This window comes from Pelophylax lessonae (assembly GCF_965119305.1).
Source record: "Pelophylax lessonae genome assembly, chromosome: 13".
NCBI lineage: Eukaryota > Metazoa > Chordata > Amphibia > Anura > Ranidae > Pelophylax > Pelophylax lessonae.
In genome coordinates, this window is record NC_138780.1 from 138,317,018 (window position 1) to 138,335,212 (window position 18,195).

The window sequence follows — 18,195 nt, forward strand, 5'->3', positions numbered from 1 at the left end:
CAAGAAAACGAATAGTGCAAAAGAAATTAACGTGACAAGTGCTGTAATTTATAATGCAAATAGATTCCATGTCCCAAAATCGGAAGTGAAGCAATGACGCTGTGGCTCCACCCTACGCGTTTTGTCACAACGTCATCCGCTTTTTTGGGAGCTTTTGAAGCACTATATATGTTTGCAGCATCACAACAAGGACTAATTATTATAGCACATCACTTTTTGATGAATCACCAATGGACTTCTGAATCACAGTACTTGTCACTTTAATGTTTTTTTGCGCTTTTCGCTTTTTTGGCACTTTCATTCTATTGCATTATGAATGCATATTGAAGCCACAGGTAGCACGCAAGTTTTTATCATTTTACCAACAATATAAGGGTGTTATATCCTGACTGGTCAGTAACATGTTTACATTTGCTTTGTTTTTTTGCACATTTCTACTGAGACACATTTTGCAGCCTGTATAAGCACACTTATTCATTATAAGCAGCGCCACACCCACCCTATAATCTCTACTGTATTCTGACATCTACCTTGGTAGTTGTTTAAGTGGAGGCAGCAGCTATATATAATTTTGCTTGGTCCATAGCGCAGAGCCACTCTAATACCTTATTATGCATTTAAAGTTGTTATTGCAAAAATGATCTGTATGCTGAAATATCTGATACCAACATTCATGAATTCAAAACTACTGTGCAAACACATTAATTACATGGTACTGGTTGTGCTCACTTGGCCTACATGTGGAGTTACACCTAAACTATAGTCCTCCCTGCCCCTAGATCCCCTACCACTATACTCACCTATCCCTGATTCAGGAAGATATTGCTGACTAGACTGCACAGCAGCCTGTCAAATTCCTCCAGGCCAGGTTTGTGTATGTGCCCTGCACTCCTATTCATTTATATAGACAAGCTTTAGAGTACAAGCTCATACTTTGGACTAACACTCCATCATTGCAGCCTCCTCTGACATATTTCACTGAATAAGAGACACAGTAGTATGAGGCTGGCCTAGCATTATACAATTTTCATGTACAACTTTCCTTTAGATTTACCAAAAGTATATAATCTGAGATCAAACCTAAATACTTTCAATTTCCAATCAGGCAGACCATTGCATTACAAAGTTAAATGTAAAGGTAAATCTAAAGGAAATCGAATAAGAAGAATAAATACTGTATGACCAGCTTGAAGCGAAACTACACTGCGTCTGAGCACCACAAACCAAAAATGTTATTTATTATTTTTTAATATTCAAAGCAAATTCCCCCATCTACCCATGTCTCTATGCTTTATTGTGTTAAAAAATCTAATTTCAAAAACATCCCCCTAGCATTTCCAGCTGCGGCCATCTTGAGTAAGAGCAGATGATTTATGTAGCATTTACATCCTAGAACACATCTGCCCTTAGATCAGGCATCCAGGCAGGAGGGTGTGCTTAGCTAAGAAAAAACACTCCTCCCATCCTGAAAGCTCCTGGGATGTATATGACATTATTTCCTAGGCCTGGAAGTAAAGGAAGAAATGTAATAAAAATAAATAAATAAATAAAAAAAAAAAAACCCACAAGAAAATATATTATAAATTTTTATCTATTTACTAATGCTAGCATAAGTGTAAATTGAGAGAGTGAAGTTCAACTTTAAGGCTGGCAGGGGTCTGGGGCAGGAAGAATTGCAATATACTGTAACTGTACTAAATGGTGTAGTTGGACTTTATTTCCACTATAAAGAGGTACCATAGCTGTTTGTCCATAGCTGGAGCAATGACAATAGACAGCTCCTTCCTCCGTAGGAGGCAATGTAATGATCTAGGTAATTTGTGAAATATTTCTGTACACCAAAATAAAATAACATGTTACACTGCTGGATGTTCATAACATAAATATTAACGTAACTGGGTAGATTTTAGAAGGAATTTATACTTGGAGCCTGATACAGTAATGCCCAGCAATTATCTGGACTTAATGATAGTGAAGTCTATACTTACGCAGCATCTGTAAACTCAGCATCTTCCATGACAGAGTGTGGGTTCTCCTCCTCCAGTGGAAGCTCTATTTCACCCCAAGGATTGGGTGGAAGAGCCTGGACAACAGGTGGTTCTTCATGCTCTTCTGACAGGACAGGTGTGGGAGTAGCAACTTTTGGGGGTGAAGGTGCTGGAGGTATTGTGGGTGTGTCAACATGGACTGGAAGACTCTGCTCTGCTACAAAGGAATGAGAGTTTTTGTTAAACCAAACAGACATTAGATAGATATCGATCATATAGCAGAAATCTGAAAATATGTTTTTTTTCCATAATTATGCAATAAGCACGCTTTTTTTCTGTGTGTGCACAGGTTCATGCCTATTGAAGAAGAAGATGATCCAAACACAACCAGGCCCCCCAAATATTCAGTTTCCTTAACATGAAACATGGGCTTGGCTAATCATATGTGTTTAGTAGAGGGATAGGGGACATCTCTCAGGGGCTGCTTGGTAAGGGGAAACCATAAAGATCAGGCAAGGTTAATTAAACCCAAATCGGATTGTCTTCAGGGGAAAAAGCAAGGCTATGGTACCTTATAGACAAGACATTGTCACCCAATCGGAAGAAGCACAAGGAGGATATTCGATGGGTACCCTCGCTCAGCAAATTACCATTTCCTATATGATCAATTGGTCAAGATGCCTGCTACTGTCTGCCAGTACCCAAAGGCATGAGGAAGTTCAGGTAAAAATTTGGCGAAATATGACTATTTTTTGTCCAGGGTAAATGTTGACTTCAATTGTCCTCCAGAGACTGCAAAAACTTAATGGTGCCATATTCCATAATGAACTATAAGGTAAAAAACATAGTATACTCCTTGTCCGGAAAACACCAATGTTACCAAACTACTAACCATGGTCATCAAGTTCTTCCTGATGAACATCTGGCTCTTCTACTGATGTTTGTAGAGAGAGTTCAGGCGTTTTCACAATGGATGGCTCCCTTGCAGAAGGCAGCGGAGAAGCAGGAGGTGTGCTCTGAGGTGTGGGAACTGGTTCAGGTGTTTTCATGATGGACGTTTCCCTTGGCGAAGGCAGGGGAGAAGCAGAAGGTGTGCTCTGTGGAGTGGGAACTGGAGCAATCTCATCAGGGCCAGGCTGTAAAAAAGAGAAAATGAAACATAATTGTTGTCCCCCGATTAATACCCGCCCAAGTGTAACATACTGACTTTTTATAATCCTCAATGGGGGCCTGACCATTAGAAGGAGGTGAACCCAAGAAACAAGTTGTATATTTAATTTAATAAAGGGCTTCATGCTTACCTACAATGATATTGGGGCTGTGTCACGTGGTCAGTTTAGGTACAACATTGCTTTTATCTTTAAAGGGGAACTTCAGGCAAACAGCTGAACATGCAGATAAAATAAGTAATAAAGAGCCTGTTTACCTGCCAATTGATTTGTATTTCTGTCTAATCATTCCTAAGATATATACACAGCCCTTCCACAAAGCACAGTTTTGCCTCCCATTTGGAAGAAAAATATATTTCCAATATATTTAGGGAAACATTTTTAGAAATATATTGAATATGGCCAAAATTGTAGCATTTCAAATATATTTCCAATATATTTGGGAAAAATAAATTAAAAATGTTTTTTTTTTAAATATATTTTAAATATATTTTTCTTCCACGTGGGCTGGCAGGGATGGGACCTGGTCATTCTCTCCTGCAGTTTCTCATTAACCTCCTGGCATTTTCTCCACCCCAACACTGTGACTGGACAGTGAACAGAGAAGCAGCAGGATTCACTTATTAGTCTCTCTCCTCTCTCCTCCTTTCAGCATGCTTCTTGCTGTGTAATAGACTGCAAGAGGCTAATACCAGGTCAGAATTAAGAATTTACGCTGCTTCCATTTAAAAAAAAATACAATTAATGAAGTAATATGATTACAGCTGCTTCTACTTTAATTTGTGTCTTTTGTATCTGCATGGAGTTCTGCATTTTTAAAGTTCAATAAAATAATTAACCCACCCAATAGGAAGATATTACTTTTTTCCTCATGGGACAGAGTAAACTAAAAACACGAGAGAACACTAAATTATTTCCTTAGCGCAAGAAGAAAAAAAGAAAATCCAAATCTAAGGTTTTACAGTCAGTTGGGAAGATCGGTGCTACAATCAAATGCTGCTTTAATTTAACCACAACTTACCTATTCATCTCTAAAAAAAATGACCACATTTGGGTAGATTTCATGTAAAGATGCATTATTGTTGGAAACACTGTCACTTTGTCCATTCAGAGCAAAGTGACAGTGTCTGAGCTTACATCACCAACAAAGTACACTCGCGAATCCTCGCTTTATCACTGCTGGCATGCAACATGGGTAAGCTGGGTGAAAACCCAGGTGGGTGCTGTCACTGCTCTTACAGATAACACAGTGTTAGACCCTTACTGATATAAATAAGTAAAGCAAAATGATAATATATAATGTAAAAATGCAATACTTCTTTACCTGCACATCAGGCTGTTCCAGAGAATGAGTTGGCACAGCTCGAGTCTCTCTCTCTCTCAGCATGGTGGCTATAATCTCTGCCAAAGCTTCTTCAACATAGTTGCGAATCAAACTAGAATCCAAAGGAATGCCTGCAAAAAAAAAAAAAAAAAAAACGGAGAGACTTTACCTCCAACGGCTACAACTAGAAACAAGAAGATGAGCTCTAAAATAACTGTACTGAATCAAAAAAATAAAAGATACTTTATCAGATAAAAACTCAGTCAACAGGGAAGACATTAGAAACATACAGACCCCTAAATTTTTTAGCTTTCAGAAGCTAGGAGCTCGTTGTACATTATAAAGCCCCGTACACACGTAGCGATTGTCAGCCGTAAATATTCGGCCGCCGAACGATCGGCCGATTGTCGGCTTGTTAGTATGATGCTTCCGACAACCGACAGCGACTTTTCGGCTGAACAGAATCGGGTGTGCAGGCATTAAAATTTTTGTTGGCCAACACCAGAACGGCCGATTGTTCGCCATTCAGTACAGAATTCGGCCGACAAACAGCCGATTAGCAAGACTGGGCATGCTCAGAAAAGAAAAAACACACGGAAAGTTAACCATCACATGACATCACTTCTGCAGTCGGCTGTTGTTGGCCGACAAAATTCATGTGCAGTCTTTTGCAGTTTTCAGCTGACAGGACAGCACCGGACAAAAGACGGCCGATCGTTCGGCCGACATTCGGGACGTGTGTACGGGGCTTAAGTGTGTAAAGAGTCATATGCTATACATTATTTGGCCAAAAGACTGAGGACGCCTCAGCATTACACCTACATGACATCCCATTCCAAAACCATGGGCATTTACATGGATGTTCCCCTCTCATTTGCGGCTATAACAGCCTCCAATCTTCTGGTAAGGCTTTATACAAGATTTTGAATTTGTGCCCATTCAGTCTAAAGAAAATTTCTGAGGTAAGTAACTGATGTTGGACGTGATGATGGCTTACAACTGGGATTCCAATTCAACCCAAAGGTGTTCAATAAAACTAAAAAGTCATAATCTTTGTGTAGGCCACTAAAGTTTCTGCACACACTTCTTTATGGAGCTGGCTAGATGCACAGGGTCATAGTCATGAAAGAGAAAAGGGTACTCCCTAAAGTGCAGTCATAAGGTTGGAAGATCACGTAAGACTAATCTGATTGGATTTTTTAACTAGTTCACTATTTTTTTGGACCAGAGTGGTGCTGTGGTCAAAGCCTATCTTGATTTCAGCAAAGTATTTGATACTGTTCAACATAACAATCTAATATAAAATCTGTACAAGCTAGGACTTACTTTTTGGGTGGTTCAGTGGAATTGCAGTTGGCTAGATGATAGATACCAGACTGAGGTTGTAAATGGGATTCATTCAGAACAGAGACCAGTCACTAGTAGTGTACTACAAGGCTCTATAGTAGGCCTTGTTCTATTATAATTTTTTTGTAAGTGATAGAACTAGTTTGGTGGGCAAGGCATGTCTTTTTGCTGATGACACAAAGGAGTGCAATAGGGTTGGCATCCCTGTAACATGCTGGAGGACTGATCAAAGCAGTATAAACTTCAGTTTGAAGTTTCTTAAAGGCCAAGTTCATCTTTGGAACATGTAACACGTCCCAGCTCCTGCCTCCTCTCCCCTTCCCAGTTGCACTCACAATCTGCTGATAAGCCTGGCAATGTAAGCTTAGTTTACAGTGCCGGAGGAGACAGCAAGCAGACAGGTAGGGGCATTTTATTGCAGTAGAGACAGTGCATGTATCTTCTGCAATAAAAGACTCCCTGCTAGCAGTTTTTTACAGCGGAACTTCAATTCCGCTTTAACCACTTCTGGACCGGAAGGATTTGCCCCCTTAATGACCAGGCTATATTTTGCGATTCGGGACTGCGTTACTTTAACAGACAATTGCGCGGTCGTGCAATGCTGTACCTGAATAAAATTTATGTCCTTTTTTTCACCTGTGCGATTTTTATTTTTTGCGCTATAAACAAAAAAAGAGCAACAATTCTGAGAAAAAAAAAAATATATATATTTTTCACATTCTGCTATAGAACATTCTAAAAAAAATGTAAAAATCAAATTTTTTAACATTTTAGGCAAATTTGTTTTCCGTTACATATTTTTGGTAAAAAAAAAAAAAAAAATCGCAATAAGCGTATTTTGATTGGTTTGCGCAAAAGTTATTGCGTCTACTAACTACGGGAAAGATTTGTCATTTTTATTGTTTTTTTTTTTTTTTTTACTAGTAATGGCAGCGATCTGCGATTTTTTGAGGGACTGAAACATTGCGGCGGACAGATCGGACCCCTGACTGACATTTTTGACACTTTTGGGGGGACCAGTGACATTACTACCGTAATCAGTGCTAAAAAATATGCACTGTTACTGTAAAACTAACACTGGCAGGGAAGGGGTTAACACTGTGGGTGATCAAGGGGTTAAATGTGTACCTAGGGGCATGTTTCTAACTGTGGGGGGCGTGGCTTGTGAAATGACCACAGAGACTTGTGTTCCTATACAGTGGTGGGATTCAAAAATTTTAGTAACCAGTTCCGACTTTCCCAGCAGAATGACCAGCGTGCCCCCTTTCAATGCACAGTGACCAGCGTGCCCCCTTTCAATGCACAGTGACCAGCGTTCCCCCTTTCAATGCAGAGAGACCAGCGTGCCCCCTTTCAATGCACATTGACCAGCGTGCCCCCTTTCAATGCACAGTGACCAGCGTGCCCCCTTTCAATGCACAGTGACCAGCGTGCCCCCTTTCAATGCACAGTGACCAGTGTACATGCCCCCTTTAATGCACAGTGACCAGCGTGCCCCCCTTTCAATGCAGAGAGACCAGCGTGCCCCCTTTCAATGCACAGTGACCAGCGTGCCCCCCTTTCAATGCAGAGAGACCAGCGTGCCCCCTTTCAATGCACAGTGACCAGCATGCCCCCTTTCAATGCACAGTGACCAGCGCTGCGTGCCCCCCTTTCAATGCACAGTGACCAGCGCTGCGTGCCCCCTTTTCAATGCACAGTGACCAGCGTGCCCCCCTTTCAATGCAGAGAGACCAGCGTGCCCCCCTTTCAATGCACAGTGACCACAGCATTGCCCCCAATCATTGCAGAGTGCCAGCCACAGCATTGCCCCCAATGATTGCAGAGTGCCAGCCACAGCATTGCCCCCAATGATTGCAGAGTGCCAGCCACAGCATTGCCCCCAATGATTGCAGAGTGCCAGCCACAACATTGCCCCTAATGATTGCAGAGTGCCAGCCACAACATTGCCCCTAATGATTGCAAAGTGCCAGCCACAGCATTGCCCCCAATGATTGCAAAGTGCCAGCCACAGCATTGCCCCCAATGATTGCAGAGTGCCAGCCACAACATTGCCACTAATGATTGCAGAGTGCCAGCCACAGAATTGCCCCCAATGATTGCAAAGTGCCAGCCACAACATTGCCCCCAATTGCAGAGCGCCAGCCACAACATTGCCCCCAATTGCAGAGCGCCAGCCACAACATTGCCCCCAATTGCAGAGCGCCAGCCACAACATTGCCCCCAACTGCAGAACGCCAGCCACAACATTGCCCCCAATTGCAGAGCGCCAGCCACAACATTGCCCCCAATTGCAGAGCGCCAGCCACAACATTGCCCCCAATTGCAGAGCGCCAGCCACAACATTGCCCCCAACTGCAGAACGCCAGCCACAACATTGCCCCCAATTGCAGAGCGCCAGCCACAACATTGCCCCCAATTGCAGAGCGCCAGCCACAACATTGCCCCCAATTGCAGAGTGCCAGCCACAACATTGCCCCCAATTGCAGAGTGCCAGCCACAACATTGCCCCCAATTGCAGAGCGCCAGCCACAACATTGCCCCCAATAGCACAGTGCCAGCCACAACATTGCCCCCAATTGCAGAGTGCCAGCCACAACATTGCCCCCAATAGCACAGTGCCAGCCACAACATTGCCCCCAATTGCAGAGTGCCAGCCACAACATTGCCCCCAATTGCAGAGCGCCAGCCACAACATTGCCCCCAATTGCAGAGTGCCAGCCACAACATTGCCCCCAATTGCAGAGCGCCAGCCACAACATTGCCCCCAACTGCAGAACGCCAGCCACAACATTGCCCCCAATTGCAGAGCGCCAGCCACAACATTGCCCCCAACTGCAGAACGCCAGCCACAACATTGCCCCCAATTGCAGAGCGCCAGCCACAACATTGCCCCCAATTGCAGAGTGCCAGCGATCCCCCCCCCGCGAGACCCATGCACTTACCTCACGGACGGTCTCGCAGTCGGCTCCCCGCATCTCCGAGTCCTCCCGCGGAGCCTCCTTCTCGTCCAATGGCACGGTGTTTGCCTTTCGGCCAATCAGGAAGCGGGAGGACCCGCTCCCTGATTGGCCAGGAGGAGGATCATGTGACAATAGCGAATTCTCATTCGCTATTGTCACAGAATGGGCGGGCCGCGGCGCCACGTCTGCCCGAGCGCGGGACATTCAATTGTCCTGCGCGTCCTCAGACGCGCAGAGGGATTCAGCCGGTTCTGCGAACTTGCAGAAAGTTAGCAACCGGTTCTATGGAACCGGTGCGAACCGGCTGAATCCCACCACTGTTCCTATATAGCAGGATCACAGGGGCTCTGTGATCATTCCGGGGAGAAGAATGGTCAGCTGTGTTTACAACACAGCTGACCGTTCTTCTCTCTCAGTGGGGAACGATCGCGGGTGTCAGGCTGCAATCGGAGCCGCCTGCCCGCTGCATCGGCTTCCCTGCTGACAAACGGGGGCAGGAGCGCGCCGGCAGCAGCGCGCGCCCCCTAGCTGCCTGCGCACGACCGACGTACAATAACATCGGTTTGCCCAGGAGCGGCTTGCCTGCAGCAGTATAACTGCGGCGGGCGGTCGTAAAGTGGTTTATGTAAAATATTGCACCGAGGGAAAAAAAATTCCTTAAGTAGAATATTGGGGGTACAGTGTTGGCCAGAACTACAGAGGAAAAAAATGTGGGGGGTACTTATTTGGAGGAAAGAAGGAAAAGAGAAGGCCTGATTGAAACCTTTAAATACATCAAAGGGTTGAATGAAGTTCAGGAGTGCAGTATTTTCAAAATTAAGCCAAGATCAAGCACACAGGGACATGACCTCAAAAAAGAGGAAGGAAAGTTCAAAACTAATCTTAGATCGTATTACCTTACTTAGTAGTTGATATTTGGAATAGACTTCCAGCAGAGGTAGTGAGTCAGCCAACAGTAAGTGGATTTAAACATACTTAGGAAAAACATTAATCTATATTCAGACAAAAAAGTGAACAAAAAAATCATATATACGATTCAAAAAAAAAAAAAAAAAGCTTGAGGGACTACTTTAGGGTCCTTTCACACGGCCGCTCCGTGTGTCCGCAAATTATCCTATTTTTTTGCGGATGATTTGCGGACATAATGTAAGTCAATGGCATTGCGGATGTCAGCGGAATACCATCCGCTGACATCCGATTTTCTTCCTTTCAGTTCTGTTCCGTTTTTTGGAACGGAACAGAACCCTATTTCTTCATCCGTTCAAAAAACGGAAAGGAAGGAAAATCGGATGTCAGCGGTGTCATCCGCTGACATCCGCAATGCCATAGACATACATTATGTCCGCATATCATCCGCAAACGGATGGGATGATATGCGGACATACAGAGCGGATGACACAAATGTCATCCGCTCCGTGAAAAAAAAAAAGTCCCGCAGCGGAGGAGAAATCCGGAGCGGCCATGTGAAAGAAGCCTTATTTTATTTTCTACGACAGTGTACATTTGTCTAAAGTGTCTTTGTATGCAGTAACATTAACAGTATTCCTAACTGGAAAAATCTGAACATAGAGTGGTTGTAAGGACACATGCTCTATGCAATGGTATTGCAGAGAGTGGCCCTAAACCTCATCTTCTGGGGTACCCTGCCAGCGTTCTTGGTTCATCCTGAGTGCCAACATAGCAAGCCAGGCTGCTACAGACACACACAGAGAGCGCTCTCTGCTCACAAGATTTGCTTGACAGCAGGAGCCAATGGCTGCTGCTGCCTCTTGTCCTGTGAGGAGCCTGAGCAGAACGGCTGTTCTTGGCCACAGTGCTGGGTAAAGATAGGTCATTATTTGGGGGGGGGGGTCATGGAAGAAAGGTTAAGGTAAAAATATTTATGCCTTCACAACTACTTTAATAATTTGGTTGGATGTCTTTATACTTTTGGCCATCAAGTAGGTGTTATGGCCAGATGCCAATAAATACCAAACCATGAAATATATTAGAATATACTGTACATAACAAAAAATATACATACCAGCATCTGAGGCTCTATTAAACTGGTCATCATTGGATGTGGTCACTGGATGCCTCTCATCGATGACACGAGCTATTACTTCTTGCTCCACCCTAACAAAAAATAGAGTTGGTAACTGCATGGGTGCTCCAAACAGTGGCTCTTATGCTGGATACACCATCAAGGATCTTATTGTTAAAAAGTGAATGATTGTTCCCAGCATAATATCCTGTTCACCTGGCATAATGCAGATTTAATCTCCCTAAGTGACATTATAATGCTCCTCTGGATTAACTATATTTAGCTCTTCATTATGCCGCCACTGTTGGAAGATTGAATACTCTTCAGAAATTACTGTACTATACATGGTGCAAGGTTGGTACTTTTGTTGGCGATTATACATTACAATGTCATTGTAAAGTTACAGACACTAATTAAGATCTTTTTCAGTGGACAGGGCTGAATGTTGGTAATTTCTTTGACCCGTTTCTCACACATTTGCCTCTTTTTCTTGTTAAAAAATGAATGGGCTGTATATAGAAACGGACGGAAAATTATCAAAACTGGACCAGCTATGCATGGCAGTGAATTAGATTCTTTCATTTCAAAGCTTACCCAAAAAAGCTCAAGATACAAGCTGATAGGATGTCATTCACAGCTGTTCCAAATCTGTCCGCTCCACTTTTGATGACATTCCCTTCAATGTCTTTATGTATAGCCATTTTCAACCTAGTCTGACATTGGCATTTTGCCTCGACTAAATCTGAATATGGTCCATGGTTGTTGCTATATGGAGTTTAGGCGTAATTTCCCTTACCGTGTTGTGATGATGAGGAGATTATGTATAAATCTCCATTGTAGAGATTGTAAATATTTATGTAAATATATACATGTATGAGATATTGAGTTTTGGATGTTACATTTAGTTGAGAGATGATTGTCACTTATATGAAGTTGTGTGACTTCCAGTTGGCACTCAGTTCAAGGAACCTGTTTAACCAGTCCATTTAAAATGCAGGCCTGAACTACCAGGGGGGAACTGCTGTTTACATATAAACAACTACGGATAGTATTAACCGGTGATTACATCTTTGGAAGCGAGACTTTCTGGAGCCAGGGCACCACAGGTAGGAGTGATTCCCCCCCCCCCAACAGAAAAGGAGTGGTTAGAAAGAGGCGTAACTATGGGAGGGGGAAATGGTCCAATCTGGGAGGAGATACGCCCACAGGAAGTGACAGAGCAAGATAGCTGAACCAATGAGTATTGCCCTATACAAGGCTATGGGAGATGGGTCTATATGAGGAAAGACGAGATAGTGACTTCTTGTTTGGCATGGGAAAGCAAGAGAGCACACCACAGGTAATTATGAAGGAATAAAGGTACATTGTATATTCTCTTTGAAGGGTCATAGTGTGGGTGGATAGGAGTCTATACTCTATGCATTGTATTTGTTCAATTAAACCAGGAATATTTTACATTTTGTAGTATGTACAATAGTTGGATTGTTGTAATTTACGTAGGCTTTGCAAACCTTATACAAATAAATAATTGTTGTGTTAAAGTTTTCATTCAGTCATAGAACTCTCATTATTAACCCAAATATTGTCTGAGATAAATTAACTCTCATATATTTTTGGTAACAATGGTGACACAGGTTGGTCTCATATCCTCTTTAGAATTAACTACTAGAACAAGTATCATTTGCACATAGGACAGCAGAAGATACTGGAATTTTAGTAGGTACAGCTGTCCCGTGTCCACATGACTGGATGTGGTCCAGCATGCGGAAATCCCTGTATCTGCAGTAGTTAATAGAAGTTCCCAATATACTATTCTTATGCGAACACATCTGATGACCCTTGTTGCCTGAATCATTGGAAATATTTTCATGCAGAGAAAATACATGAAAGTCTCTAATACAGAAGATGCAACCTTCCTAAGTACAGCGAAATTCATGATCACATGGGAAACTGGAGACAAACACGTGGAAATCTCACGGTAGTGTAAATGAGACAGGGGAAGTTAAGGAGTGGCTCCAATAAATGTTAAATGTCATTTTTTGTGGATAAATATGAATACATGATAGATTAAAGATGGCAAAATGACTCACCAGCGGATAAGCTTGTTTACCAAGGCCTCATTCCCATCTGGAATATCAGTTATGGTTTGTAGAGGGGGTACTGGTGGAGGGAATGGAATTCCCTCATGTTGGCTTACATGCGTTTCCCCTCTGCCACTTAATTCCAACATTAAGGTTGGTGGTAAAAGTGCATCATCTTCTTCTTCTTCTTCTTCATCGTCCTAAAAAAAAACAGAAAAAAAAAAAAAAACGAAGATTTGGCGAAAAGGATATCATTAGAGAGACACTTTAACTGGTAGAGAACAGGCCATGTACAGTCACACACGGTCCAGAATCTGTAGCTGTGTATTACCTCAGGGAAGTCTGGAGCTTCATAAGAAGTGCCAGGAAGGGCCAGGATTTCTTCTTCAGTTTCCACATTTACAGGTATCTTAAACAAAGCAAATCAGAAGAAAAGTACAGTAAACCGATCACAAATTAGGGTCATTAAAATTATTGTATTGCTAAAAAATGCAAGTTACTGACAATAAAAATTGTAGGTCTAAATAATCAGCAGATCTAAAAGCAAAGGCTGCTGACCAAAACTTTTTGCATACAACCCAATGTTGGTCCGGCCTGTCTTTGACTCTTGAGCCTCCCTATTTATCCTTAAAGTGATGGGTGGTTGCACTGTTCGGTGGAGAAACTCAAGACAAGAGGGGAAGGGCTGAACTCAACTTTTACAACAAAGTAAAGATTTGCAAATATTAGTCAACTATCAGTTTGACATGTAGTTTGTGAGATGGTTAACATATATTTCAGTATTTTCTAAATGTATTCTCAGATTCATTTACCAGAGTTTGTGAAGTCCTCAAGGTTTACAATACAAAAGTCTGAGTCAGATTTAAGCATTCTTCTGTGTACCTGTTCTGTGTTTACAGTAGAGGTTAGAAGGCTGGCAGGCAGCAAACCCACTGCTAATAAAGTGGCTAGCTACAGAGAAAAGGAGAACGGTAATACCGAAAAGCTTCAGCTGCCAAATTTGAGGATGAATTAATCCAGAGTAGCTGCAGCTACAGGAGGGATTGTTTTTGGGCCCATTAATGCAAATGCACAGCGGCAAACACGCTTTACAAAAGTCAACGTACAGCTCTATGTGTGATGTATTGCAGAACACTTGCATTGGGATTGGCACTTTGTGGTGTGCTGCATTTGGAAAAATATGCATGCTAATTAGCCTGTTTGCAACATGTTCATAACGAAAAGGTTGCTTTAACATAACATGCTTTAACATACATGCTTTAATGCACAGCAACAGACTGCATAAGTATATGCCTAAAGTTTTTTTACTGCTTGGTAAAAATATGTAATTTCCATAGACTGAACACATTTCTACTTTAACGTAAAGTAGTTCTAAATTTCAAAAGTTTTTTAACTTAGGGAAAGGAGGAACCTGACCCTTGATGGAATAGGCCTGAACCACTGTCTGTCTGATCCATCTGGAAATGGTCGCAGAGGAAGCGGACAATTCTTTCCGAGGCCCATCTGTGAGCACAAATAGTGAGAGCCTGATTTCCCAAAAGACTCCGTAGCTGCCAGGTACACCCTAATCGCCCAGACCACATCCAAGGCAAGCAAAGCAATTTCCTTCGGATCTTTTGGCCTGGGACACAGGGAAGGCAACACAATGTCTTCGTTCAAATGAAAATCAGAGACAACCTTTGGAAGGAACGATGGACAGGGGCAAAGAACCACCTTATCTCTGTGAACTCCCAAGTAAGGTGAACGACAGAAAAACGCCACCAATTCCGACACTCTGCGCATAGAGGTGATAGTCACCAAAAAGCCAACCTTCTGGGAGAGCGTAAGCAGGGGAATCGCCCGAAGATTCTCAAAGGGAGGCTTCTGGAGGACTGAGAGCACCAAATTGAGGTCCCAAGGGGGTAACGGAGACCGCACTGGAGAAGCCAAGAGCCGAACTCCATGAAGAACAGTACGCACCAGGGAGAGTGTGGCCAAGCGCCGTTAAGAAGACCCTTAAGGCCGACGCCTGGCCCTTGATAGTACTCAAGGCCAGTTTCTGCTCATCCCCCCTGTTGAAGGAAGGTCAAGATTCGAACCACCGAAAAAGAACGAGGATAACCCCAAGAGACTCACACCCCGCAATGTACGTCTTCCACGTATGACGGTAGATCTTCCTATAAGTAGATTACCTAACTTTTAACAGCATTGAAATCCCCAACTCAGACAAACCTCTATCCATCAGCACCTGGCGTTCAACAGGCAAGCCATCAAAGCCAGCGACTGTAAAGCAGAATGGAAAATTGGTCCTTGACAGCAGATCCTCCCTAAGAGGAAGCTTTCAAAGAACGTCGGTGACCAGCCACACCAAATCGGCATACCAAGCCTAGCAAGGCCAGTCTGGGGCCACTAAGATGACCTGAATCCACTCTGCCTTGATCCTGTGTAGAAGTCTTGGCAGAAGCTTGAGAGGGGGAAAGGCATAAATCAGATGATACGGACCCCAAGGGGCCACTAGCACATCCGTGGCATCCGCTAGAGGATCCCGTGACCGAGCCACAAACCTCTGCACCTTTCTGTTGAGCCGGGTAGCCAACAGATTCACCTCAGGAAAGCTCCACCGGAGACACGACTGGTGAAACACCTCTGGATGAAGGGACCGCTCCCTTTGATCCAACGCCTACCGACAGAGGTAATCCACCTGACAATTTTTTCACCCCGGGAATGTGTACAGCGGAGAGGCTGGAACTAACCGTTCTGCCCACCTTGGAATGCTGGCTACCTCCAGAGCTGCCAGGACACTTCTTGTGCCCCCCTGGTTATTGACATAAGCAACGGCCGGGGCATTGTCCAATTGAATGCGCACTGGACATCCCTGAAGACGATTTCCAGGCACAGTCTGATCGCTCGGAGTTCCAAGATTCCCCTGAGCAGAATTTTTGCTGAGGAAGCCTCCCCAGCTGGACAGGCTGGCATCCATGGTGACCATTGTCCAATACAAGGAGAGGAAGGATTTGCCCAGCCGAAGTGCCTCAGAACAAAGCCACCATATCAGGGACTCTTTTGTTCCCCGACTCTGTCGGATCAGATTTTCCAGAGACCGTAAAATCTTGTCCCATTTGGCAAGAATCTCCCTTTGCAGGGACCTCGTATGGAACTGTGCAAATGGAAGCACCTCGAAGGTAGACACCATCAGGCCCAGCACCCGGCATGCAAGTCCGGAGGGATGACCATCTGCTGGACAACAGGAGATAAATCGCAGCCTGCAGTTGCTAGAGTTTGTCCAGAGGAAAGAGCACTCTGGCTAAGGCCAGAGTCCAGAGTCAGACCAAGATAGTCCAGCTTTGTGAAAGAAACCAGAGCAGACTTCTGAAAATTCAGAATCCAGCTGAACTCCTGCAGAGTTCGTATGGTGATTTCCAGGTTTTCCACCAGAGCAGTAGGAGACTCTGCTCACAGAAAGAGGTTGTCCAAGTAGCCCAGTATCGCAATCCCCCGTTGGCGTAACAATGCTAACACTGGGGCTAACACTTTTGTAAAGACCCAAGGAGCAGAGACGAGACCAAAGGGTAATGCTACAAACTGTTAATGCTCCTCTCCCATGGCAAAGCGGAGGAAGCGCTGGTGACTGGCACATATTGGAATATGAATGTAAGCATCCTTAATGTCGATAAGAGGCAAGAAAACCCCCCTGATGCTGGGATGGCACCGGCGTGCGATTGGACTCCATTCCGAACTTCTGCACTCGCACAAAAAAGTTCAGCGCCTTGAGGTCTAGCATTGAACGCACCTTGCCTTCCCTCCTGAGAACTGTAAATAAGTTTGAGTAAAAACCATGAAAACATTTTGAAGCGGTCTGGGGACAGGCGCAAGTTGGAAGGAAAGAACCTTCCCGGGGTAAGAGCAAACTTGATCTTGTAGCCAGACCGTATGACTTTATGGACCCGCTTGTCTTGTACCAGGGAAGCCCAAGGGTCCGGAAACCAGCAGACGTCCCCCCACCCCGGATACGGGTGAGGGCGCACCTTCATTTTGAAGGAGCCTTGTCCACGGGTCTGGGTAAGCCCGCTCTCAACTTGCCAGACAAAGTTCGCTTGGACCCACCAGAGGAAGCTCTTAACGGCTTGATCCCTTGTTAGTCGCCACCTGAGGGTCCTTGCCCTTAGTAGCCTGTGGAAGAAAGGTACTGTTCCCCTCTATGACACCCTTATGATGTCATCAAGGGTAGCTCCAAACAGGCAATCTCCTTGAAAAGGAAGATCGGTCAAGGCCTACATAGAAGTCTGGTCCGCAGACCAGCATTTGAGCCAAAAAATACGCAGAAGGACCACTGCTGAAACAGAGAGGGGACTCTTCAACCGGAATCATGATTGCTCAGCCCCCATCCCAGGCGGTGGACCAGGCCACCCACAGCCTCAGCGTCAGTAAAGGAGGGGCAATATTGTCCACAGGGACCACCTGTCACAAGTTAGCCTATAGTTTTGTCTGTATATTCTTACCTCCTTGCTGCAGTGCTTCTGTCTTGCTTCCCTTCACATGTGGTGTTTGGGCTTCTATGGGCGTCGCCTGCTCCACTGTGGGTTATATCCTGTTCCTGTCAATTACTTCCTGGGTCACCTCCCTGTATGCTTCCCTATATATACACATGCTCAGTGCACTGCCCCTTGCTTGAGCAACATCGCTGTTCTCTGAGCTCCCATCCGTGTATCCCTTGGTTATTGTATCTGATCTCCTGTGTACCGACCCGGCTTAGTTTCTCCGTCTATGTTCGTCTGCTGCCTGTCTTGACCTCGGCTTGTCTCTTGGATCTCCTTATAGTCTCCTGTTTACCCTGCACACGCCAGCGGTCTCCACATCCTCAGCTGGGCCTACCTGGGGGGCCGCGACCTGGTTCCAGTCTGCTGCAAGTCCATCCCCACCATCAGGGGTCCTGGTGAAGAAGCAGGCTGGGGCTTAGACTCCGTGCCCTGGGGAATACTGAGCTGGGGATCTATAAGGGCTCACTACCACAGACTCGTTGACACCACCAGACCGATGAGGGGGGTGCCTAACGGGAAGGAGGGGAACCCAGGGGTTTGACCGACCCCTGGAGGGGCCCACGTCCACCCCAAAACCCTCCAGGGGGAGAGGGGAGACAGTAACCTTACCATGGAACCAGATGGGCACCGCTCCAGACAGAACCTCCTCTCCATCGAAATGGGAAGGGCTGTCGGCCAGGAGAAACGCTGAGACTCGGGCCGAAACCCGGTCGTATGCAACCTTGCGAGGCGTTTAATTTGCAGGCCAGCCCCCGTCCGGTGGGGCTTTGTCGCAGCCGACCT

At 44.7% G+C, this 18,195-nt stretch overlaps 1 protein-coding gene across 1 annotated transcript in view; it reads right to left on the reverse strand.

The window, feature by feature from the left end:
* The window catches only part of KIAA0586, a 229,590-nt gene that overhangs the window by 125,601 nt on the left and 85,794 nt on the right, over positions 1 to 18,195 (reverse strand). Inside the window, exons 19-24 of the mRNA XM_082274968.1 lie at positions 13,227 to 13,304; positions 12,905 to 13,095; positions 10,815 to 10,906; positions 4,482 to 4,612; positions 2,881 to 3,124; positions 1,989 to 2,205 (exon numbers count right to left, since the gene is read on the reverse strand). Coding sequence (XP_082131094.1) covers positions 1,989 to 2,205; positions 2,881 to 3,124; positions 4,482 to 4,612; positions 10,815 to 10,906; positions 12,905 to 13,095; positions 13,227 to 13,304 — 953 coding nt within the window. The remainder of the gene's footprint in view (positions 1 to 1,988; positions 2,206 to 2,880; positions 3,125 to 4,481; positions 4,613 to 10,814; positions 10,907 to 12,904; positions 13,096 to 13,226; positions 13,305 to 18,195) is intronic.